Source organism: Macrobrachium nipponense, chromosome 13, assembly GCF_015104395.2.
Source record: "Macrobrachium nipponense isolate FS-2020 chromosome 13, ASM1510439v2, whole genome shotgun sequence".
NCBI lineage: Eukaryota > Metazoa > Arthropoda > Malacostraca > Decapoda > Palaemonidae > Macrobrachium > Macrobrachium nipponense.
In genome coordinates, this window is record NC_087206.1 from 25,955,758 (window position 1) to 25,981,825 (window position 26,068).

General features: G+C 39.2%; 1 protein-coding gene across 1 annotated transcript in view; it reads right to left on the bottom strand.

Annotated features, from left to right (window-relative positions):
* The window catches only part of LOC135225270 (85/88 kDa calcium-independent phospholipase A2-like), a 174,809-nt gene that overhangs the window by 34,209 nt on the left and 114,532 nt on the right, over positions 1-26,068 (bottom strand). Inside the window, exons 8-11 of the mRNA XM_064264599.1 lie at positions 22,852-23,016; positions 22,166-22,440; positions 21,638-21,837; positions 21,325-21,475 (exon numbers count right to left, since the gene is read on the bottom strand). Coding sequence (XP_064120669.1) covers positions 21,325-21,475; positions 21,638-21,837; positions 22,166-22,440; positions 22,852-23,016 — 791 coding nt within the window. The remainder of the gene's footprint in view (positions 1-21,324; positions 21,476-21,637; positions 21,838-22,165; positions 22,441-22,851; positions 23,017-26,068) is intronic.

The window sequence follows — 26,068 nt, forward strand, 5'->3', positions numbered from 1 at the left end:
TATATATATATATATATATATAGTATATATATATATAAAATATATATATACATATATTATAAATATATAGATAACATATATATAAATATATATATACAGTATATATATATATATATATATATATATATATATATATATTATATATATATATATATATATATTATATACTATATATAGATATATATATATATATATATATATATATATATACTATATATATATATCACATTTATATAATATTATATATATACATATATATTATATATATACATTATAATATAATATATTACTATATATATATATTATAGATATATAATATATTATAGATATATATATATATATATTATATATATATATATATATATATATATAGGTAATTATATATATATATTATATATAATATATATATATATATATATATACTATATCTATATATATATATATATATTATATATCATATATATATATACTATATATATAGTATATATATATATATATATATATATATATATATATATATATTATATCATATATAGATATATATACCTATATATATATATATATATATATATATTACAAATATATATATATATATATATATATATATATATATTATAAATATATATAATATATATATATATATATATATATATATATATATGAATAACTTGATCACAAAGTATATTAAAACATGATGCTATGTATAAATAAAGGTTTTTGCCACGAAGGAAAATGAAAAAGCGAGATAGCCGAGTACTTTCGGTCCTGAAACTCGGCTATCTCGCTTTTTTATTTTTTCCTTCGTGGCAAAAACTTTTGTTTATTTTATATATATATATATATATATATATATATATATATATATATATTATATATATATATGTAATATATACATACCATACATATATATATATATATATTATAATATATATATATATATTTATAATATAATATATATATATATATATATATATAAACTATCAAAAATACCCAAGACCAGGCAACCTAAGGCCAGCCAATTTAAATAAAAAAAATATCACAAGAAAGTGGATGATATGGAAATGCATATGGTATAAGAGGGCAATTTTCAAAAATTTTCAATATTTTCAGAGAAAATTGAAAGTGCATACCTATTTCCAACCCTTGTCCGACACTCATAAAAATATGCTTATTTTAGCAAGTTATAAATGTTCCTTCTCATGTATTTTTTTATATTTTATTTTACAACATTACAATTACAGCTCTCATATCATAAGAGAAAACAAAAATCAGCAACAATCCCGGAGTTTATTTATAGACAAATAGTATTTACAAGATGTACTGGGATGGGGAGATATAGTACCTTTAAGTAACTTATTCATGGTCTAATATTTTTTTTAACTTTACTTTGCAAAATAACAATTACAACTGACAAACTATTGTAAAAGATAAGAAGTAAAATCAACAATAATCCCTGAGTACATTTATGAGCAAATATATATGAGGGTTGTCCATAAAAGAAGGTTCCCAAAGATTTTTTCACAATGAAAAATGACAAATTTTAACCAATTTGTATTTCTCATAACTTACAAACCTGAGGTCTTAACATTAGGATAAATACTCAGCGCCAGCTGGAAACTGGTAAAATTTAAAATAATTGTGTACGCAAAGGACTATTGGCATGTGTGCTTGGTCACGAGACATGTGGAGCCACCCACATACGCTTCATTAACTCGTGACCCCGTTAGTTACTCTTCCAACCCAGGTTAGTTGATAGAGAGGTGGTTAGAGGTGGGCCTTTGTATGTTAAGACCTCAGGTTTGTAAGTTATGAAAAATACAAATTGGTTAAAGTTTGTTCCCTCTTTGTTCATATACGAAACAAACCTTCGGTCTTAACATTAGGATAGACTTAATCTTGGTGGGAGGTAAGTACTATTAACCAACTGGGAGTTTGCCACCTTTGATCAGCTTTCTGAATACCAGCATTCTACGAAACAACTGACCAGTATTTCCGAATCTAAGACATATATGAATATCAGAGTCAGATTTCTGGGTTTTACACAATGTCATAGTTCATTGCGTCCGAGGAAGATGAGAAGATCTGTTCTCCTAACAAACCAATTCATCCACTCATGTAAGTTTATCATCATCCCTCTCTCCCTTGCTAAAGAGAGGAATGTCCTGCTACTGATAGGTATCTTACTGATACTAACCCTAACAGTATGGCCACTTCACTCACCTGTACCTTGTCCGTTCCAGCTTATAATGGTACTCTCTTCTTACTGCCCTAAGTAAAGAAGGAGACAGAAATTTGAAAAAGAAAGAGGCCAGTTAACTCCTCCATTTCACATTCATACCATCATCTTAGACAAGATACCAACTGACCTGCCCGGGGTACTGGATGAGTTACACCATTTGTTGAGCAGCCACCAAAGGACCCAAGGAAATTGTGTCCAAGGCCCTCTGGGCAACCATATATATACATACAGGAAATTGAAAGTGGGTTTTCAGAACAAAGAACCCACTCTCAAATTTCAATGAACAGACAAACACCTACTTAACCCTTAAATGCTGAAGGGGTATATTAAAAATCGTCTTCCGTGTGCCGAGGTGGTCTCAGAGTGAGCGCGGAAGCAGAAAAAATATTTTTTTCAAAAAATCACAGCGCGCTTAGTTTTCAAGATTAAGAGTTCATTTTTGGCTCCTTTTTTTGTCATTGTCTGAAGTTTAGTATGCAACCATCAGAAATGAAAAAATTATCATTATCATATATAAATAATGCGATATATGATAGCACGAAAACAAAATTTCATATATACTTGTATTCAAATCGCGCTATGAGCAAATCGGTTTAAAGTAACGAAGTTTTAAGAATTTGTTTTCGTGTAATGTACAGGTTTACCATCCAAGATACGACCTGCGCGAGTTACGTCCACCCGTATTACGACAGTGTCCGACAGGGGTCTATTTTTTTATATTTGGCGGCGTTTACTGTTTGGGATTATTGGAAGCCATACAAATGCTTAATACAATGCTGCATAAATTGGAAGGATGGATCCGAATGTTGAACGGTTTGCCCGGATAGAGAGATCTATGCAAGAAGAATGAGGCCATACAAAGAAATCTACGATGAAAAGAAAAAAGCAGAAGATCCAAACGACACTTAGCATGTTTGTCAAACGAACACAAAAGCCTGCCTCATCCAGCATCGAAGCCACCCCTCCCCTACATCGGCCAGCGCAGTAACCACCCCTTCCCCATCCCCTGCCTCGACTGACTTAACAGCTGATCTTTCTTCGACCGTGCGTATGAAGAAAGTGTTGATGACGTCGAACCAAGCACCAGTGAACATTAATTTTGAGTGTTGTTTTGCTTATTTTTTTACCATGCATATGTATTTCTATTTTGTACTACAGCTGTATGTTCTATTTTTGAACTGTAACTTTCTATTTTCGTATTTTGATCTTCATTTGTATTTTTGTATATAAATTCAACTGCAGTAATAAATATTTTATTTCTAAAACCATATTATATTAAGATGTATGTACGTAGTATATCAACTAAGCAACTGAAAAAAAAAAAAAAAAAAAAGCTAAATACATTGCACCTACAGTATAATATTAAAAATATCTCTATGATAAAATGATAAAAGTGAAACTAAAAGGCATAAAAATGATAAATACATAAACAGCTTGTACGTATAGTACAACAGTAATATTATTCAAAAGAAAAAGCAGAAGATCCAAACGACACTTAGCATGTTTGTCAAACGAACACAAAAGCCCGCCTCATCCAGCATCGAAGCCACCCCCTCCCCTACATCGGCCAGCGCAGTAACCACCCCTTCCCCATCTCCTGCCTCGCCTGACTTAACAGCTGATCTTTCTTTCGACCGTGCTATGATAAAAGGTGAAACTAAAAGGCATAAAAATGATAAATACATAAACAGCTTGTACGTATATTACAACAGTAATATTATTCAACAGAAAAAGTATGATAAAAGTGAAACTAAAAGGCATAAAAATTATAAATAAACAGCTTGTATATACATATGTACAGTAATATTATTCAACAGAAAAGTATGATAAAATTATAAAAGTGAAACTAAAAGGCATAAAAATGATAAATAAACAGCTTGTATATACACAATAATATTATTCAACAGAAAAAGTTACTTAAAAATGCAACACATTCATATCATATGTCCTCGAGTACAGTATAATCTTCCACTTTAACCGAGTACTTATAATCCACGTGTCGGCCATTTTGGTTGGCTGGTATCTTTGACTAACGACCATTTCCGACCACGACCTGTTGGTCGGAATGGATCTAGGTCGTAACTCGGATGGTAACTGTACACTAAATTGCGTTCATTTTGGTATATAACACATTGTAAAACGATAAAAGCAACACAGAGAAAATATTATCACAAAATAATGCATGAATTTGTTACCCGCGGACGTAAACAATATTTTTTTTTTTTTCAAAAAATTCACCATACAAATCTAAATATTGTCCTAGAGACTTCCAATTTCTTTCAAAATGAAGACAAATGATTGAATATTACTATACTGTAAGAGTATTAGCTTACAATTGCAGTTTTTGACCATATCAGATGAGTTAAAGTTGACCGAATGTCGAATTTTTTTATATATATTTTTTTATATGCAATTATTTTGGAAATTAGAAAAGCTACAACCTTCAAATATTTTTCATTTTATTCTACATAAAATTGCGCACATTTTCATATATAAAACTCTTTTAAATGCCTAATATAAAACAGAGCAAATATTCTGAGATTTGTGGCGAAGAATCCGCGCGCGGAGCGGAAGGAAAGTTTTTTCTTTAAATTCACCATAAATCTAAATATTGTGCTAGAGACTTCGAATTTGTTTCAAGATGAAGATAAATGACTGAATATTACTAGACTGTAAGAGTATTAGCTTACAATTACGTTTTTCGACCATTTCGGTAGAATCAAAGTTGACAGAACGTGGTTTTTTTTCTATTTATTGTGATTTATATGCAAATATTTCAAAAATGAGAAAAGCTACAACCTTCAATTATTTTTTGTTGTATTCTACATGAAATTGTGCACATTTTCATATATAAAACTTTATGTAACGGATAATTTAAAATGGTGCAAACATTACCACAATCGCACGTATGATTTTTTCGGAAGAGTTACCGCGCGGACATAAAGAAAATTTTATTTTTTTCATAAGTTCACCATAAATCGAAATATTGTGCTAGAGACTTCCAATTTGTTGCAAAATGAAGGTAAATGATTGAATATTACTAGAATATAAGCGTTTTTAGCTAAAATTGTGTTTTTCGACCATTTCGGTAGAGTCAAAGTTGACCGAAGGTTGAAAATTGTCACATCATTTTTTATATGAAAAATATTTCAAAATTGATAAAAGCTACAACCATGGTTGTTTTTAGTTGTATTGTGCATGAAATTGCGCACATTTCCATATATAAAAACTTTATGTAACGGCTAATTTTAAAATGGTGCAAACATTACCACAATCGCATGTATGATTTTTTTCGGAAGAGTTACCGCGCGGATGTAAGGAAAAAGTTTTTTCATAAATTCACCAATTAGTTGCAAAATGAAGGTAAATGATTGAATATTACTAAAATATAAGAGTTTTAGCTTACAATTGCGTTTTTCGACCATTTCGGTAGAGTCAAAGTTGACCGAAGGTTGAAATTTTGGCACATATCGTTATTTATATGAAAATATCTCAAAACTGATAAAAGCTACAATCATGAGTATTTTTTTGTTGTATTCTACATAAAAATGCGCACATTTTCATATATAATACTCCATGTAACGGCTAATTTAAAATGGTACAAATATTATGTCAAAGTGACGAAATAATTTCCGAGATGTGTTACAGATACTTTTTAGTGCGGCAAGAAAGAAATTTGCGCTTGCGCGCCTGCGTAACGATTGTAAACAAAATAACACCTTGATCTGTGAACTCCCAGCATCCCCCAAGGCGCGTGATTCAAGTGTTTTCGGCTGGTAGGTCTAAAAGTATTTTTCCGCGAATTTTTAAAAAACTTTTGTATGTATACGTAAAATACGTCCAGTCGGCACCCGAGAGACAAAAAATGTCAACGTAAAATACGTCCAGTCGGCACTTAAGGGTTAACATTGCTCCATTTTGATCTTCGATATAGTCACAGACCAATCGTCACGATCATTTTAACAGATATGTTCTCTAATGCCAGAAGGCACATATTCCTCTGATGACCTTCTCTTCTGTATAACCTCATTGGTACAACTTGACAAACAAGGAGTAGGCTTGACCGATCGCCTCTGTTTGGCCTGTTCCTTTACGTCTACCACCTTTATGTTCTAGGTGACGTAGTCCTTTCTATAACCACAGAGTACTTTGACAAGTCAAAGCCGGCCCTCCTGAAGGTCTCTCACACATATTCACACCGTACTGAGCATGACTAAGAAAAGTATCTGTCATCATGACCTGTGCTGCATTGACTCATTATCCCAGATTCCGGGGCAAATTGGAACTGATGTTCCTAACTACTTTTGAGGCTACGTCAAAAACCTGGTTATTGAGTACTCCCACTCTACCAAGGTCAGAGGAAGGCCCCCATCCACGGTCAGTTTCCTGTAACGTGACTGATGTATGTTCCTGGTGGTAGTCCGGCAAGTCTACTCTGATACAGAGTATGTTTTCACTTATCTGATCGGAGTTCTTGTGTGCCCCATCCAGTTCACTGCTCCTGATTCATCTGAAGATCACTCAGTGTGAAGCGATATTCACATACCCAATCACCAGTCTAATGTATATCACCATACATGTAATTACAGAGATACTTCTCTCTTTTCTGATAACCTCTCCACCAGATCACTGTCTACTGACCGAATGCCTTTAATGGACAGAAACCTCCTCTATACAGGCAGTCACGGCAAAGAGTCATTCTGTATATGTGAGCTAACGACTTTTGGAGTCGTGTTACGTCCGAGGTGACACTCTACACCCAAAAACTTAGAACTATTAGTTCAAAAAGGGATACTGGTCAACCTCCAGACCTTGAGATATTAATTCTACCTATCGGTACTGCCTCTTCCCCACATGAACCTGGTAGCGATGATTGTGCTACGATAAACTTAAACTCATCCTAGGTCCTCCTTAATTACTGGAACCCATCCTTCTGTTCGGGACATGGCGGAACAGGTAGAACCTAGAGTTTGCGTAACCTCCAGGTTGTTCCCAGTATCGCACATGGAATCCTCAGGCTCCTTGAAGGGTGAAACCCCTGAGACAGCTCTTACATGGTTTTTCCATTATATGAGTTCCCCTCTGGACGAGTGGTTTGTGCACTTATCTGCCAAACCGGTGGTCCAAGGTCCTACTCCCATCTCGGCCGACACGGAATCTGAGAAACTTATTTCTGGTGACAGAAAATAATTTATCAATATAGTGCGGTTCGGATCCCACAATAAGCTGCAGGTCCCGTTACTAGGTGACCAATTGGTTCCTAGCCACGTAAAAAAAATATCCAATCCTTCAAGCAAGCCCTCAGCCCTAAGAGAGCTATTAAAAAGCTCAGTGTTTTTGTAAAAACTAAGATACACTTAACTTTTCCAATTAAATAGACTATATCATAGGAAAAACCCCAGGAGAATGTCCTATGATAATATATTCTATTCAGACACGTCCCAATTATCCTCCTGTCCAAGGAATTAATCTGTTAACAGGATATGGCTTATTTTTCCACAAGTAATGTTACTTCGCAACCACGAAACACCTTATGCGGTGACCTGTTACAATATACGGGCATATGTTCAATATGCTACCCTCCAAAGGGAAATCATATATTGCCAGAAACCATCATGGTGCTATTCTCGAGTAACCTAGCTCAGAATTGTACCCAACGTCACTTCACCCCACCTCACTCTTGACGGGTGGGAAACTCCCTACTTCCCCCTTCCAGATATGATGAGGTTCTAATGCCTTGCTCAAGCCAAGCCAACTGAAGCTCGAACCCTCTATGTTAGGTTCATGACTTCAATATAGAAACTAGACCAGTATGGAAGAGACCCATTTGCAGATTCCAGGTTAACCTAGCCAACAACCACTTGGACTAGTCTAAGTAGGTATAGTCAATTAAGAATTGACTAATTTATTTTAAGTTGGGAAGACCAGGTTGAACCTGGCTTGGTTAGGTTAGGCTATGTTAACCCTTCTAATTAGGCTAGGACCCTGGTTTGTTTGTTTGTATGGTGTTTTTATGGTGCATGGAACCAGTGGTTATTCAGCAACAGGACCAACGGCTTTACGTGACTTCCGAACCACGTCGAGAGTGAACTTCCATCATCAGAAATACACATCTCTCACTCCTCACTGGAATTGCCGGGAATCAAACCCGCGACCACCGAGGTGAGAAGCAAACACCAAACCAACCATGCCACTGAGGTGCTAGGACCCTGGTTTGGTTAGGTTAGGCTATGTTAACACTTCCAAATAGGCTAGGACCCTGGTTTGGTTAGGTTAGGCTATGTTAACACTTCCAATTAGGCTAGGCTAACTCCTCCATCACTTAGGGTAGGTTAAGTCCATCCGAGATGTACTCTTAACTAGGCCAGGCTAGTATAGACTAGCTTAATCTAGAAACCAAATGACTTAGGTTAGGGTAAAGTCGTTCAAGAAAGTAGGGCTATCCATGCTAGGCTACAACCATGACCTTCTAGGCTGAGGTGGTAAAAGTGTTTCGAATGGGTAGCCTAGGCACTAGTCTATGCTCGACTATACTTATAACCTTAAAATTCGCCCAACCTAAGATAGTAAAGGCATGTTCAAGCAGCCAGAACATGTTAAGTCATCAACCCACTATTAGGCTAAGTTGACATAGTTAGGCTAAAAGGTATGACCAAATTATCCTGGCTATAGCATCTTAGGTTACAAGTGCCCTACTTAGGCTTGTCTACCTTAAATGGCGAAAGAAAGACGTTCACCTTTTCCTTTCGACTTAAGTTTCCATGCGATTTCATTAAGAAGAATGGTTCTACAGTACTTTCGAAGGAACCAAGCTTTCGATTAACTTTAACTATTGTGTAAGAGTCAAAGCGTTTGGTCAATATTCTTATAGGAAGAAACCAGATTATACCAACAAGTATATAAAACATGGGAATTCTTCTTACCTGTAAAGGTTTGAAGTTTTTTGGAGTCAACCCAAAGTATGCTAATTCCCACCGTTCAGGCTGCATACGATTACTAAGAGGTATCCATATACTTTCATCAATCCGTGCATTTTACGTGATGTAAAACGGACTCTACATGACTAGAACAAGGCAATTCATACACTTTCGTATCCTTTTTCAAACCAAACACCATGTCAATCCCCGGGGGAAGCACACTGGCAGGTGTCTCCGTGCTCCCCAAAAGGTTATTGAATTGACTAATCAAATCAATCACCTCCGCATACGAAGCCAGAAACTCTTGGTTTTCTCTTCCCTCCAGTTCTAATGCACTGTGTTCAGCCACAGAAGGCATTAACTCACTCCTACCCTCTGACAAATGTCCGGGTGGGTCATGACCGTCCGACCATACAGCCGCGGCATCTGTGATCTTTAATGGCCACTGATGGCTCGATCTCGAATAGTCAGGATTTGAGAAGGTATCTATTTGCATGCGTCATGGCCGTCCGACCATACGGCCGCAGCATCTTTGATCTTTAATGGCCACTGATGGCTCGATCTCGAATAATCAGTAGGATTTGAGAAGGTATCTATTTGCATGCGTCATGGCCATCTGACCATATGGCCGCGGCATCTTTGATCTTTAATGGCCAATGATGGCTTGATCTTGAATAGTCAGTAGGATTTAAGAAGGTATCTGTTTGCAATCCTATATACAAACATGAAAGCAATTTTATCATATTGCATTACTCTGACATCTAGAGTCCATGGAAAACGATTGTAAAAGCATCGGCGTATGTATAAAGTTCAGCAACGGCATTGTAGTCTCTCTTAGACTCTTTGTAGTCACCACTGGCAACTCCGCGTCGGCCGCTAGCCCAGCGACTGTTGACGCTATCGCTCGTTCGGACTCTTGTAAACGGCTTCGTCCGATTGCTTTGAGCTTACCAGCCACTGACTTCTTGATTTTCTTGCTGATTGGGCTGTGACAGTGCGGGTTTGAAGATGAAGAAGAATTTACTCTTCTCCTCTTGTCCCGAGGATCAGTCACGAAATCCTGTATCCTCCAACGCTTGACTGGTACACTCAGTGACGCCATCGAACTTAGCTACGATGCCATCTACAGGAAGAAGACGAAGAACCAAACGAATCACGCCTTTTCTTTTTGTCTTTCTTAGCAATTTTCACCTCTAGATACTGTTTATGCTTCATTACAGTGTGTACCAATGAGTCAGAAAGCGTATAGGTTCGGAGGCAGCGAAGTAGATCGAGAATCAGCAGGCTGTGACGTCATGACTACCGCCATTTTGCAAGCGGTTTTGGCTATGACGTCATCACGCTTGATGGAAGCATGAGGCTGTTTATGGTACTCTTGCAGCCAAGATCAAGAGACCCAACCTTCTGTGGCATTGCTACTTTTTACAAGGATGTGACAGTCCTGGCTTGAAGATGAAGAAGAAATTATTCTTCTCCTCTTGGCACAAGGATCAGTCACGAAGTCCCTGATTCTAGCTTTTTCCAACTCTTCACAGCATCCACACTAGACTAACTTTCCATCATTCACTTGTTCAACAATTACAACTACTTCCTGTGTTTTCATATAATAGGGATGTAACAATCCTGGCTCGAAGATGGAGAAGAAACTTCTCCTCTTGGCTCTAGGATTAGGTACGAAGCCCCTATTCTTCCAGGATTGTTAATGCCTAAGCGGAAGGATACAGAGGAAAGACTTGTGTCTTTTCCATTATGTGACTTATATCTCCTAACGCTTGTAATTTCTCTAAAATACAATGTGCATTACAAATCTCCAACCCGAAAGCATAGTTGTAAAGTACTCTTGTATCTCGAAATGAAAATGGAATCATGTCTCCGTGTAGGCCGCAGCTGTGAAGTGACGTCATGGCGGTCGCCATGTTTATGACGTTACTGACCATCTCGAATGCGAAGCCAGCACCCTACCAGAGGTGCAAGGCTGTTGATGTTATTCTCGTAGGCATAGCAACCTGACATTAAAGGCTGCCTTTTAGCACTATCCGCTTCTTTACAGATGGCGACACATCCGACCGCCATTCAGTGCATATCAGGATAAAAGGGACATCCATCACATGGGACCCTGGATGGCACCATGACGTTATATATCAAACCAACTGTCCTTCTTGGGTTGGTTCTTAATAAGCCTAACGCCAACCGCACACCTGCATCCTCTCTACCCATGTATCTTGAACGAAAACAAGATGGCGATGCACACCTCTCCCCGCAGGGAAAGGAGCACAATTAGACATAATTACTTCCCAAAGCACATCCAGATACATCAAAGCTTTGGATTACAGGCAATCCATATGAATATGTGATATTCCAGAGCACAGGTAACGAATTAATTGTACCTTAAGAGTTTCTTCACCTACGACTTACTACACGATGAGTACCTTGACGTCGGAATCGTCGAAGAAAATATCAGGGCGTTTATCCGCTTCTTGTGATATCCAGGAAGACTCGCAGCATGAAAAGGCTTCATGTTCACATACCCGGGAATTCCAAAAAATAAATTGAAAACAACAGGGGGCAAACTAAACCGGCTTTAAAAGGAAAGGAGGGAGCAAAGCCAACCGTCCTCTCTTAAAGCGGTAAGAAATAACAGGGTCATGAGTTGTTAATGAGGGGAATGTGGGTGGCTCCACATGTCTCATGATCAAGCACAGATGCCAATAGTCCCTTGCGTACACAATTATTTTAAACTTTACCGGTTTCCAGCTGGCGCTGAGTATTTATCCTATGTTAAGACCGAAGGTTTGTTTCGTATATGAACAAACATGATTATTGGCATTGAATAATGATATTGTTATGATACAATAAAGTTTCATACATACTTACCTGGCAGATATATACATAGCTATCGACTCCGTCGTCCCCGACAGAAATTCGAATTTCGCGGCACACGCTACAGGTAGGTCAGGTGATCTACCGGCCTGCCGCTGGGTGGCAGGACTAGGAACCATCCCGTTTTCTAATCAGATTCTCTCTTCCACCTGTCTCCTGCGGGGAGGCTGGGTGGGTCTTCAATTGTATATATCTGCCAGGTAAGTATGTATGAAACTTTATTGTATCATAACAATATCATTGTTTTCATAACATTCAACTTACCTGTCAGATATATACATAGCTGATTGACACCCTTTGGTGGAGGGCAAGAGACAGCTAACTACTGACTAGACAGGTAAACAACATATGTTGTAGGTATTTATAGACCTTGGTTCCTCTGTGTTTCTAGACGAAGGGTTGACTTCTAGCTATTGCATAGGAGTCTGCTTCGTCTCAAGAGCCTTAGCAAGATAGTGATCTGTGGCCAAGAGTTCTTGTGGGTCTACCGATGGGTCTTATCCACTTACTCGTCGAGCCTAATTGGCATTTGTCAATGGGTGCTAATCCGCTTATATGACATGCCTATGCCTATTGGCATAACTAAGGAGCGCACACCGATCCCCGATCACCTGTTCCTAACATGAGGGTTCGCGCTAAATTGAAAAAAAAAGTTATCCCCCAAACTCCTTTCAAACCTCAAAAAAAATCACTGAGTTAAAATAAATTCAACTCATTATTAAAGGATCATGTCGGCTCCTTATCCCAGCAACGTATCCGCTGATACGTATAAACCAAGAGAGAGGGATCTCTCGTAGGTTAACTTGAAGTCCTTCGTGTAATGAGCAGTCAACACATAGTTGCATCTCTCATATGTTAAAGCTAATTGTCTTCCTGACGTATTGTTACGAAAAGAACAAGAATTTGCAAAAGCTCGCACTTTCATGAGCTTTTAAATTCTCAGCTGTTTGAAGGTATCATCAAGTCACTTATGAAGTGCTTTAGAGATCACCATTGTTTCAAAGAAGACTAGGACTTTGTTTGAACTGGATCTCATCTGGATGAAGCCTAGCGCCTGGCTTGCGCCTGGCTGGCGCGAGGAGTATCCTGTTTGGAATACTCCTGGCGCCTGACAGTCGTAAAACTCTTCGAATACTCCTGCCGTCTGGAAGGCGCATCTCGCTCCAAATAACTCCTGGCGCCTGTTTAAGAGTATTAAGCTCCGAATACTCCTGGCGCTTTGGTAGGCACTAGCGCTTCGAATACTCCTGGCGCCTGGTAGGAGTAAAAGTCTAGAATACTCCTGGCTCCGGGAGAGTATCGAGGTCAGAGTACTCAAGGCGCCTGGCAGGAGTATCTCTTCCCGAATACTCCTGACCTATGGAAGGCGCATCTAGTTCCGAATACTCCTGTGGCTTGGTAGGAGTATCGCTCATGGAATGCGCCTTTCGAATGGCAAGTATATTGCGCTTAGCGGGCGCTATACTCCTATCAGGATTCTCTCTTCTCCAGTTGGCTCTTGTTGCTTGGATGAAGATCTGGGCCTAGAACGATCTACAGTAAAGTCAGTCTCTTTGCGCCTACTTGGCGCCTGGCTCCTAGTTGGCGCAGACGCTTGGCAGGAGTTACTTTCCTTTCCCACGTCTCGCCTGCCTAACGCATCGCTCCCCCCAGAGATGGCCGCTTGTGCGACAAACTCCCAGTAGGGTTCGTCGCGCCCGACAGGAGATCGGTATTTGGATCTCTTAATCGGGAAGCCTGTCATCCTTTTTACGAGTAGGCTCTTTAGAACGTACTCCTACCAAAGACGCTAATTGCTCCTGCCACATTCATCAAAATTAGTCAGCTACATCCAGTAGACGATAGGAAATCTCAAAAGTCCGAGAGACAAGTCTTCCTCCGAGGAGGATCCTTATTGCATACTTCCGTTGCTAACGAGTTCTCCTCCTACATGTTGATGAGTTTTCTCGTTGCAGAAGCTTCCCTATCCTTGCCCGAAGGAAGGGAAGGAGCTTGGAATTTTAAAGAGATTCTGAGCTGAAATTGTAGGACTCCTGCTTTCTAGCTCTTGAATGTATCTCTCTGAAGCTTTTGGGAAGTAGTTTGAGTCCTCCTCGCGTTCCAAAGACTCGTCAGTAAACGTTTAAACCTTGTCTTCTTCTGTAGATGACAATGTCACTACATTACCCGGACAACGAAACCTCTATCTGAAGCGTTTGATCCAGGAATAAAGAAAAGGCTTTAGTTCTTTTGCCAAACATACTATGCTGGCCAGAACCCATTGCCGAGTCTTCATAGAATTTGATTCCAGATTCTAAAGCCCAAAATTTCACTTGTCCTTTTGATCGTTTAGGACCAAGAGAAACATTTGATTAGGAGCAGTTCCTCTTGTCGGAACACGGAATCTGAGGCCAAATTAGGATCCCATTCTAAGTATAAGATCACTTACTCTTATCGTATCGAGGTATTGTATAAGATCCCGAAGATCTTAATTCTCTACCATCTCTAATATTCTTTGTCTAGACAGAGTATATCTTTTTACTGTGTTCATTGATAGCATAAAATACCAAGGTGATTCTTCCCTCTGAAAGGGAAGAAAACCATTATGTGGTTCACAGAGGTATCGGAAGAGGGACAGTTTCCCCTTTCTATCTAGCATGATCTGCAGCAACTCTATGTCTTTAACATATTTAAAGGAATTATCAAGCTTCCTTGAAAAATCCTCTCATTCATATTTACTTCTGGTCAGTCTGCACGCAGACAGACTCAGAGTGAATAGGTTTTTTCAGGTCCAATATTTATAATAGATTCCGATAAAATCTCTACTCTCTTAGAAAAAACCTTCCGACACTGCTGAAAGAAGAACGTGACCTCTGTGAATCCAAACCTTTTTATTGCCAAAATGATGCATTCATCTTCTTCCTTTGACGCCCATTGCTTTATTTTAATATGTGTTAGAATATATATAACTATGGGGAAAAAAGACTAAAGTTTATTCCCCTATTTAAATTAAAGATGGCGTATCTTGCTACCTCTCTTGTTTCGAGGAAAAGGAAGCAATCTATAAGAAGCTCGTTCATCTTCTGCCTGCGAAGAGATCTGTGAATACTTTCTTTCCGCAGGGTCTGACAACTCTTTCCAATAAATTTTAAATCGTGTGCTCTGCGAATTAAATCCTTTATAATCCCGTCACATTGTGGTAAACAGCATTCATCTAGGAAACTCTTGTAAGGATAGTAGGAACGCTGTAATTAACCACGGTGTGTGCATAAGGCTTAACCGTATCGTAATCTTAAGGTGAATTTCCTACTACATTCTTTCCTCGCCGAGGCAGAGAGATATCCTTAGTAAAACGAATACGTGTTATTCATGTTTGCCTAAAAAATCCCCTCAATTCGTGGTTAAGTCCCTGATTGTATGGGGATATACGGTGAAGCATTCGATCCCTTAGGAGAGAAAGATGTAACCAACCGTTCACGACCGAGAACCGGATGGTACTAGATTGGCTCCAATTACAGCCGTCTCGTTCACTGCCTGGCTGCATTCATTCTGAGTTGCCAGTTACTCCCTTCAATGAATGGATATAATAAAATTATTCTCGAGTCTAAGAAAGCTCTCAATAGTAGCAAATTTAAGCCAAACAACCTTTTGTTTAAATCACCGAAGCTGAGTAGGTATTGTTGTAACAAACCTTTAAGCGAAGTCCTTACTAGGAAAATCCTGTAAGGATATAGATAATTCCGTAACGAACCAGAAAGGCAACTATGGTATTGGCGTATATGACTTGTCATTCAGTAGTCGTATACAGCAAGCCTTCTACGACACTCTTTCCTTTCCGACATGCAGAGAAAGAATGGAAATCTTACTCTCTTCGTTCATTTTCGTCAATAATCCCGAATGAGTATTAGTCGAAAGAGATCGCAAATGACAACCGAGGATCGAAGAGAATCTCTCCAGCTTTTATTATATCTTGGAGATAAGTCCGTATTTTACGCCTTTCTTATCTGGAAGAGCCTCTAATCAATGAATGAGAGCTCGTACGAATCTTGTTCAACTTCCAAACGATTGCCCCTCTTTCTGTAAATGGTTGGTTGCATTATTTTTAGAAGGAGGATGATTTTAATATCCTCTTACTAATACTGAACTAATTCTCACAATTCTGCTCTATCTTCCATTCCTCAAGTTGGGACAAGATTGAGCAACCGGAGGAGAGCGCTTCCCTTTCGAAAGGTGAAGGGCTTTTAGCAGTACCTACTCTAACCTGACAAGGGCTACGGCCAGCCTGTGCTACATCTTGAGTCCCTGCTGAAAAAGCCGAACTTGCTCTTGCCTCTATTGCATTAAGACGATCCTGACAAGGGCAACGGCCGCCTGTGCGACAACTCCCGTCCCTATCAGAGAAGCCTCGAATGTCTTTCACCTTTCGCCTGGAGGACTCTTGGCGGTTGTCAGGCTCTTCTTGTAGGAGAAGTGCCTGGCGCTAAGCAGGAGTATCTTGCCTAGAATACTCCTGGCGCCTGGGAGGAGTATCGCGATCGGAATACTCCTCGTCCTTGGAATACTCCTGGCGCCTGGCAGGAGTATCGCGCTCCGAATACTCCTGGCGCCCGGAAGGAGTATCGCGATCGGAATACTCCTCGTTCCTCGGAATACTCCTGGCGCCTGGCAGGAGTATCGCGCTCCGAATACTCCTGGCGCCTGGGAGGAGTATCGTGCTCGGAATACTCCTGGCGCCTGGCAGAAGTATCGCTTTATCTAGGAGGAGTATCGTGATCGGAATACTCCTGGCGCCTGGTAGGAGTATCACGTTCCGAATACTCCTGGCGCCTGGGAGGAGTATCGTGCTCGTCGGAATACTGCTGGTGCTTGGCAGGAGTATCGCGTTCCGAATACTCCTGGCGCCTGGGAGGAGTATCGTGATCAGAATACTCCTGGATCCTAGCAGACGTATCGCCCTTGGAAAGTTTTCTTGTTGGAAAGTTCCGAGCATCTGAAAGGCGATCCTCGCCTGGAAAGTTCTGTACGTCTGGAAGGTTATTCGAATCTGGAATCTTCCGCCTTCTGGAAGGTTCCGCTTGTGCGGAAGGTTCGTGTGCGAAGGTTCCGATCTCTTGTACATTTGTTCTTGCATAGAATTCGACAATACTTCCATTTTCGACATAGCCCTCCCTTTCTTCTGAATGAGAAGGACTTCCATTTCCGATGAAGATCCTGGTTCATAATGCTTCAGGCGCTTTGCGCCTATATTCAGGCCCTTCAGGTGCTTTGCGCCTCGTTTCAGGCGCTTTGCGCCTTGTTTCAGACGCTTTAGGCGCATTGAGCCTCGTTACCGGAGCTTCATGCCCAAGGAGCTAGAAGCTTAAAAGTTATATATATATATGTGTACTCACTAAACGAGATCCATATAATTCATTCGATCAACAAATATTCTTTAATATCTAATTCGTTCTTCTCAGAATAGATATATACATGTACCGATGAGGAATTTATTGAAATAACTATTTCAAACCCCCATGGGATAGAGCCCCCCCCCCGTCCAACCGTACGGGGGGACGAACCCGGATAGGGCAATGCCTCTACCGCAACTGTTATCGAATGATGTCTTCCTTTCTTCGTCTCTTCTGAGGTTCCGATAGCCAGACGAGATTATCTTGCATCTTCATTTAATCTACGCCGTTGATGTTTCTTCTCCTTATTCGTCAAGACGATAATAATAAGGGGAACACATTGAATTAGGATGCCTTTCCAATGGCTATCCCTGGCAGTCTGGGACGTCCTACAGAACCTGCCGAGGGGACGCTGATCGGTGGGGGTTCTCCATAACCTCCGTACGGCTTTCGACTTTCCTTCTCCTCCGGGCCAGGGAGCTTGGAAGAGGTCTAGGCCTGGGAGCGAGACAGAGCCGATCAGACGCACCCTCTATTGCAATGGGGAACACTATAATCACTTCTTACCTTATAATAGCTCGTATCTGAGACTACATTCCTTTATCTTCAAATTGCAAATGAATTTGTAGTTCTGTGAAGTAAGAAGGTGATGAGGAAACAACACTACTAGTACTGTTAATATTCTAACTGCTTGTCAGAACGAGGGCTATTAAGCTTCTAAAGAAAGCATATCTAGTTCTATGTTTTCCTGACTTCCTCAAATAGGAAGTTACCTTATTTTCCTCAATCAAATTCTAACATTTATTACACTTTATCAATGAATAAATATTTATATTTCCCTTTCTTGCAAACTATGTAATTGTCTACCGAAAACTTCGGTAGTTACACATCCTCTATTCTTTGAAAACTTCGAAGTTAATTCATTAAAAGTTATTAAAAAGTTATTAAAAACGTATGCCAAACCACCGATCCAGTACTTCCCTGTAAAGTCGGCCCAGAAGATCGATGGCGAGTGAAAACACGAAAATCAAATCAGGAGGGAAAGTAAACATATGTTTACCTTCCAGCGACAGAGAGAATCTGATTAGAAAACGGGGATGGTTCCTAGTCCTGCCACCCAGCGGCAGGCCGGTAGATCACCTGACCTACCTGTAGCGTGTGCCGCGAAATTCGAATTTCTGTCGGGGACGACGGAGTCGATAGCTATGTATATATCTGACAGGTAAGTTGAATGTATGAAAATACATTTTTAGAAAGCTTAGAATTTTTCCTATTTTTCGACATAATCACCTTTAAGATCAATGCATTTTTGCATGCGGTGTACCATCTTCTTTATGCCTGAATTGTAGGACTCTCCCGTCACTCCACGAAGGTAGCTGAAGACCTCTTCTTTCAGCTCCTCTCCGGTTCTGAAATGCATTACGGACATCTGTACATCCGTCTTTGAATTCTCTGCACTATTTGCGCATGTGTTGTACACTCATACGCTTTTCTCCGTAGAATTCACATAGTTGGAAATGAATGTCCACCAGTGCAGTGTTTTTGCACACAAAAAACTAATTACAGAGCGTAATTCGCACCTGGTGGGAGAAGCAAGTGGGAGTTCCTTGTCTATGGGCTGCCAAGCCAAGGTTGAGCATCGCCGACAGCTCGCCGGGTGGGGTGGGGGTGGGGGTGGGGGTGGGGGGGAACCAAGCTACACGCCAGAGTCACCGGAGCCCGCGTAACAGTGTTCCTTGCGACTGCAGCTCCTTGGGAATCTTATTATACGGACAACCCAAGTACAAGACATACTGGGATGGGGAGATGTACATTCCTACTTGAAATCTCAAGTCACACTAATCTCCCTATATCCTGAGTTGAAGCATTGCCATAACTAGTCATATATGTCTCATTAAGTGACAAACTTTTTCCACAATATTCATTCAAATATCACACCGCAAAATAACAATAATCATATGCAATTATTGAGTATCAAAAGATCTCTACCATCCCTAGGGGGTTAAGTCTTTTATTGTCCACTTCAGCTTTATTAAAAGCATTAAACCAGGATTCTTCATATTACAAAGTTCTACTATTTTGGCATATCGTTTAGATAATGTCACTCTTTCCTCACAGAATTTGTTTAAGGATAATTTTTGCAAGCATTTGCAAGGAGACACATTATAATAACAGCATAAAAATATTTTTAAAAAGAAATGAATTTTGTATACAAACCCAATATTTTTGCATAAGCCTTTTAGTACAATATGCAAAAATCTAAAAATTAAAATAGGACAGGCCACTCTCAGTAGCTTAGTGCTTGTAGGTATGATTTTCCATGTCCCTAGTGGCTTGCTGCCTCACTTCATGTGTGTCTGAAACATTTGTAAAAAGCAGCAAGGTTTGGAGGTAGCCTTATAGGTTAAGTAGCCAATTTTATGAAAAATTTATATTTTATGTGCTCATCATAAATTTATTATGTTACTTATTTTTACATTAGACTAATAGCAATTTGGAAAGGAGCTGAGCAGCTGATACCCTTTTTTGTATGTAAGAGAGACATGAAAGAACCACATGATGTTTCTGGGAAGAAGAAACATGAGGAGCCTAAAAATCTGAGCTTTACAAGGGGCCATGAATTAGAATGAACCTGGTGACCTCAAAAGTATGAAGTATAGTAGAATGCCAAGAGAAATGTTTCACGATGTGATGTAGATGATTCCCCTGACCCTTCATCACCACTGGACCTAAGGAGTATGAGTAAAAATTCATGAGAAATATCTATTAAAAAATAAGTAGCACTTCCACTTGCCAGTCACTAAAACAGATTGACCATCAAGATTTCTCTTAAAGAGAGAAGTGAAAAGTGCTCTTATGTTATGAACCTGAACATTTCCTTGGGCCGCAAGTTCTTCAAAAACATTTCTTTGTGCTTTAAAATGTGAAATCTTCATATCCTGCTTCCTGAATTGTTGACAATTATGTTGACGTTCTGGTGAAACCTCTTGCTATGCAGTTTCTATAGTAGCTCTTGTCATCTGGGCAGGCTTCTGGAAAAATCTAGAGGAACAGTAGGTATAGGAACCATTTTTGTTGAGAGTGTAACAGGGCAATCAGCATAAGCCAAAAGTTGTTGAGTGCCATACGGTGTCTGACATTGCTCTCATGAGCCAGGATGAAGGAAAGGTGATGACCTCAGATTGTCACAAGATGCAAGTGTTGAACTTCTATGCTGTGGGGTGTCTCTTTACAGTGACTGTGAAAGGGAAGACCTTGGAGAGCCAAGGTCATATAAATTTTAAGAACACCACAATGCTTAAAATATATACTATTGGTGCTACCCTGGTGAAAACCTGGCCAAGTTAGTATTTTTCTTAATACTGTGCCCAAGGAATTGCTGACCATAAGATTAGAAGATGGAGCAGGAGTGAGAGAGGGAAAGACTGGAAGAAGAAGAAAGAATTTTACAGTATTTATGACCAGACCTAACTATGTAAACTAACAGCCTCTTGCATCTCCCAATGCCTTACAAAATTATTCATTCTCTTACATTAAAAAAAAATAATAAAATTCAACTCATCACCCCTACCAGTGTGATCTTCATATCCATCTGGATATACATTCAAATTACACAACCTCTTTTGAAGAGAGCTTAAAACTTCTACCTCTGCTTGCTGCAGATAACAAGCACAATACTTTAAGAGAATAAGAGCCACACTGTCAAAATGTTACAGTCAATTCAAACTGTATGCACAAGAATACAGCTTGAAGAATTCTGACAAGAACACATGCATTCCAACACCACCTAGGGGGAAACAGGTGATTATAGATAGTTCATCTGGGTCAGCCGATGACACTTGACTGTGCAAAGATGTACACTAACTTCAACAATAGGTAAGAATCCTCAATAATACTTGAATAAAAAAATGTCACAACTCACTTGGTTCCCTTGATATCAGACATCAAAGTTTGTTCTCCAAGCTCTTGTTTTAGGATTTCCTCCAAAGGCTTTTCATCATATGGTCTGCGGCCAACAAACACAAGATCTTTCATTCGGAAATAAAGTCCCTGTGTATAACGTGTGGTTTTCCCTGAAATAAAATATATCTCATGAATTGAGCATACAAACATGCACAAGGAACATATGGCCACCAATAAGAATATTAAGAATTTCAACTCTGAAGTGGTTATTTTATTAATAATAATAAACAGGATATTTACTGAAACTGATACTTAAAAAGTACTGTACATACCTAAGGCTAAAGCCAGGGCCAGGATACCACCTGTACTTGTACCTGCAATCCAATCAAAGAGATTGATTACAGGCTGACCAGCAGCTTCTTCTATAGCAATTAACAACTGAATCAAAATTAAGCCCTTGATCCCTCCGCCATCAAGGCATAGAATGCGACCGCCTCTCCGGGGGCTCCCACTTCCTTTGACAGATGTAAATCTACAAGAAGAAACCAACTTCATCAAACATACAAAAGGATCCAGCAAATGCTAAAAACTATTTGTTCATTAGTACGAATATGGTTAGATTAAAGACACAATGACAAATAAAATTATTCAAAATATGTACTAATTCGCATGAAGACACTACTTACATCAAACATAAAAGGATCCAGAGCATGTTAACTTAATCTTTAAATTATATGATATGAATCAAAATGGCAAAATATGAAAAAATTATATAAATGGCTACTCCTTAATCAAACAACAATACTAGTGCATAATATTCCACTACATCCACTGCTACCAAAAGTCAATTAGGTGCCTACCCAACTGGGGCTTGTGAGTGCATTTCTCTTTGTATCTCTGTTATTGTTCTCCCTAATGTAGCTGCATCCAGAATGTCATCATATGAAATTCTGCTTCTGGAAACCAGATTAGCCTCAGGTGGCACACCATCAAAAGAACCAGATGGTGAACATCCATCAGTGCAATTTGCAAGCCGTGTCTTGCACCTTGGAGCACCTACAGCATGAAGGATGTACAGCATAATGTTCTTTTCCCTCAAACTACTACTTGCTATGATATGCCGGACAGACTCTCCCTGTGAACAAGTGAGAAATGGATGTAAAGACATTTTTCATGACATCATGCTCATAAGAATGTAAAAAAAATTTTTTTTTAATTACAAGAAATTAAAATGAGAAAAAAAAAGTCTTACAATCCATACTAGTTTTGCATTAAGGTCTGTAACAAATTTTAAAAATGAAAATATTTTATCATTTTTCTAATAAACAATAACATCACAAATCACTTCAAGTGTATTACCATTTACCATGTTTGCAATCCTATAAGACATACCACTATTTTAAAAGGAAATTTTTTTTAGAAAACACCAATTATTTACAGCAAATGCAACACTCCAGGACTTTACATTATTACAAACTTTTTAAAATTCAAAACTCAAAATACTGCATTCACAACACTGTTTTCAAAGGAAAAAAGAAAAATGTACTTTTTTATTAACAATCGATGTACTGCCACCAAATACGAGAAGAGCCTGCAGAACACCAGGAGATGTGGCTAAGTGCAAAGCTGTGTTGCCATCATTGTCACAGACATTTACTTCTGCACCTCTGGTCAACAGTGTGATTACACATGAAAGCCTATTGTGCTCAACCTGAAATAAGTTGAAAACAGTTCTTAAAAATGATATACTATGGCACTTCTCAAGTTACGTATACTAATCCTCCAAAAATTCGAATAAAATCACTACTGGAAATCCATTTCATGTTAGGTCAAGAAAGCAACAAAAGCATGTAAGAAGCAGCAAGTACATATTACAGAAAATGACTGGTAAGAAAAAAAAATTACATTTTTATAATAAAATACTTTTCTAAATACTTACCAAATAATTACATAGCTATAGTTTCTAATAGAACAGCAGCTAAAATTTGAAATTTGCAGTAGCAATTCTTTTTCTTTTTTTAGTGTAAGTAACTAATCCCGCCCACTTTCAGGAAAGAGAAGAACAACTCGGCAAAGAACTTCAATTTGTTTATGCCCTTATGTCCATGCGAGGGGAGGAGGGTAGGGTCCCATTCTTTAATTACTTGGTAGGTATATACAGTGGACTCCCCATATTCGTGTTCTCCGGATTTGCGGACTCACTTGTTCGCGAATTTCTCTCGGGAACGTTTCCCCACATTATTTGCGGAAAATTCACACATTCGCTGTATTTTTCTATGAAAAATATCCACAAGTTCCTGGTTTTTTTATCAATTTCATCATAAAATGCACTTTTTGTAATAAAACTATTAAAAAACCCATGTATAAAAATTTTGATTGGGTTTTTCTTGAGTTTTAACTAACAAAATAGGCTGTTTTCAGCATTTTTGGTGGGGTTCCAACTATTCGCGGGTTCTAACTATTCACGGGTGTGTGTGTGTGTGTGTGTGTGTGTGTGTGTGTGTGTGTGTGTGTGTGTGTGTGTGTGTGTGTGTGTGTGTGTGTGTGTCTGGTACGCATCCCCCAGGAATACGGAGGGACCGCTATACAAAAATGATGTTTTCATAATAAAACTTACAAAGTTTTAATTATAATTACCCAGTATAATTACATAGCTATAGTTTCTGTTATTCGCAGCAGTATAGATTCAAAATTTGCGGTAGCGACACCGATAAGTGTGTAGGTGACACAGTCTTGCCCCCCTAGCGAGAAGGTTAGGAACAACACAGCCAATTAGCTCATTCCGTTTATGCTTATGTCCATCAGCTGGGAGGAGGGAGGGCTCTAATCATGTAATTACTGGGTAAGTATAATTAAAACTTTGTTTTATTATAAAAACATAATTTTTAATTATGCAACTTACCCAGTAATTACATAGCTGACTCCCACATTGACAGGTGGTGGGATAAATGGACATACTCTACTCTAAAACATCAAATCATGTAATGAATTAGAAATAGATAAGTTGCCAGCATTGAAACAATGCTTGTTGTTCCTTGTTAGTTAAGAGAGCTTGCAGTAGAGACTGCCTCTGGTTGGTGCTCAACTTAACCTGTAGTGGCGCGGCAGTAAAGCCGAGGGTCGCCTCTACTTAAGGGGGAGCCTTGTAGCAAGGATGATTCCAATTGCTCACAAGGACTACAATTTGCCCTTGCCCTGAGCACAGTACCATAACAAGAAAACAACCAGATTATTATGTCACCTACACTCAAGTAAAACACACAACCCGTCCACTATGTGTCGGGTGCTCTGGGTACATTGTACCCTCTTGGCTCCCTAAACTTCGATCCTTCACTACCAGGTGAAGGTTCGGACAATAGGAGGGAATCCTATGCTTTCTTCCTCAATACCATGCCAGTAATTAAAATTTTCAAGGTACCGCCTAGGTTAGCAATTTTCCAAAAATTTATCTTACGCCATGAGAAATGATGAATGATCACACTATCAGTTGGTCGAATGCAAAATGGACGTATGAGATATATAGCTCTTAAAAGCTAATGGGGTAAAGGTTGTACTAAATGTCATTAGCTTTGCTAACAAGATGAAAATGCTTCTCTTTAATCTGAGTCTCAGAAGAAAAAGAGGATGAGACGCATATGTCCTTGCCATAACATCTTGGGTTAAATCTGCTCTGGGCTTCTGGTTCTAGGAAATATCAGACCATCTAGCCAAGGTTCCACTCTTCTCCCTGCAATAAAGCACTTCCGACTCTGATAGAACAGGGTTTGCACTTGACTGTAGTTGCTTCCAGAGTTCCTATCAGAAGGAGCTAGTTCTGCTAAAATACAACACAGTGGGAAGATTTTGCTTCTTGCTGCTTAATTAAACTGCCAGGACGCTGAATTTCCCTTGTATGAACTTGTTAGGATTCTGGTGTGGTTCCTGTCTGTCCATAGTAGAAGGGTTCTTGCTGCTTCACAGAGAGAAAAAATGTGTTTCTCCCTGTTTCTTGATGTAATGGAGGGCTGTCCAAGCAGACAGTTACTAGTACTTTATTGCGGACCAGGTCCGCAAACTTCCAATAGCACCTGGTGGATAGCCGTCAATTCTTTTAATTGAAGTGCCACTGTCTCATGGAATGTCCCCAATACTCTCTCCCCAACCTGGATTGGAAGTATCTGAATAGAATACCAGGTTGGGGCTCAGAGGAAGAAGGGACTTCCCTTCTAATAGCCTGTCTTCTGATCTCCACCAAGACAGGTCCTCCTTTACTTCAGATGTTGCCTGGAACACAAATGAGTCTGGAAATTTTACCCTTTCCAGTTATCTTTAGGAAGAGCTGGAGATTCCTCGTGAAACTGCCAGACGACACGAACTGTTCTATGGAGGCTAGGGTGCCCAGCAGGCTCCTCCCTTCCTTTGCTGAGCAATCTTGAAGGGCTAGCAAATGGTCCACCTACTGAAGGCACGACTCCACTCTTTGTGGGGATGGAAAAGCCCGAAAGCATCCGAGTCTATCCTCATCCCCAAAAAGACAAAATCCAAATGGGAGACTAACTGTAGCTTCCTCAAGTTTATCAGAAGTCCCAACTCCTGCCAATGATGGAATTTTCTGCACATCCACTGTGAACTTCTATGAATGTGACCAAAGAAGCCAATATTCCAGGTAGAGATTGGTTGGTTGGTTGGTTTTATAAAGTTTAGGTGTAACACCAAGCACTGGGGCAGCAAAGGCCATTCAGCGTAGAAAGAGATTTTTTATCCCGACTAGTTGCAGCCATTAA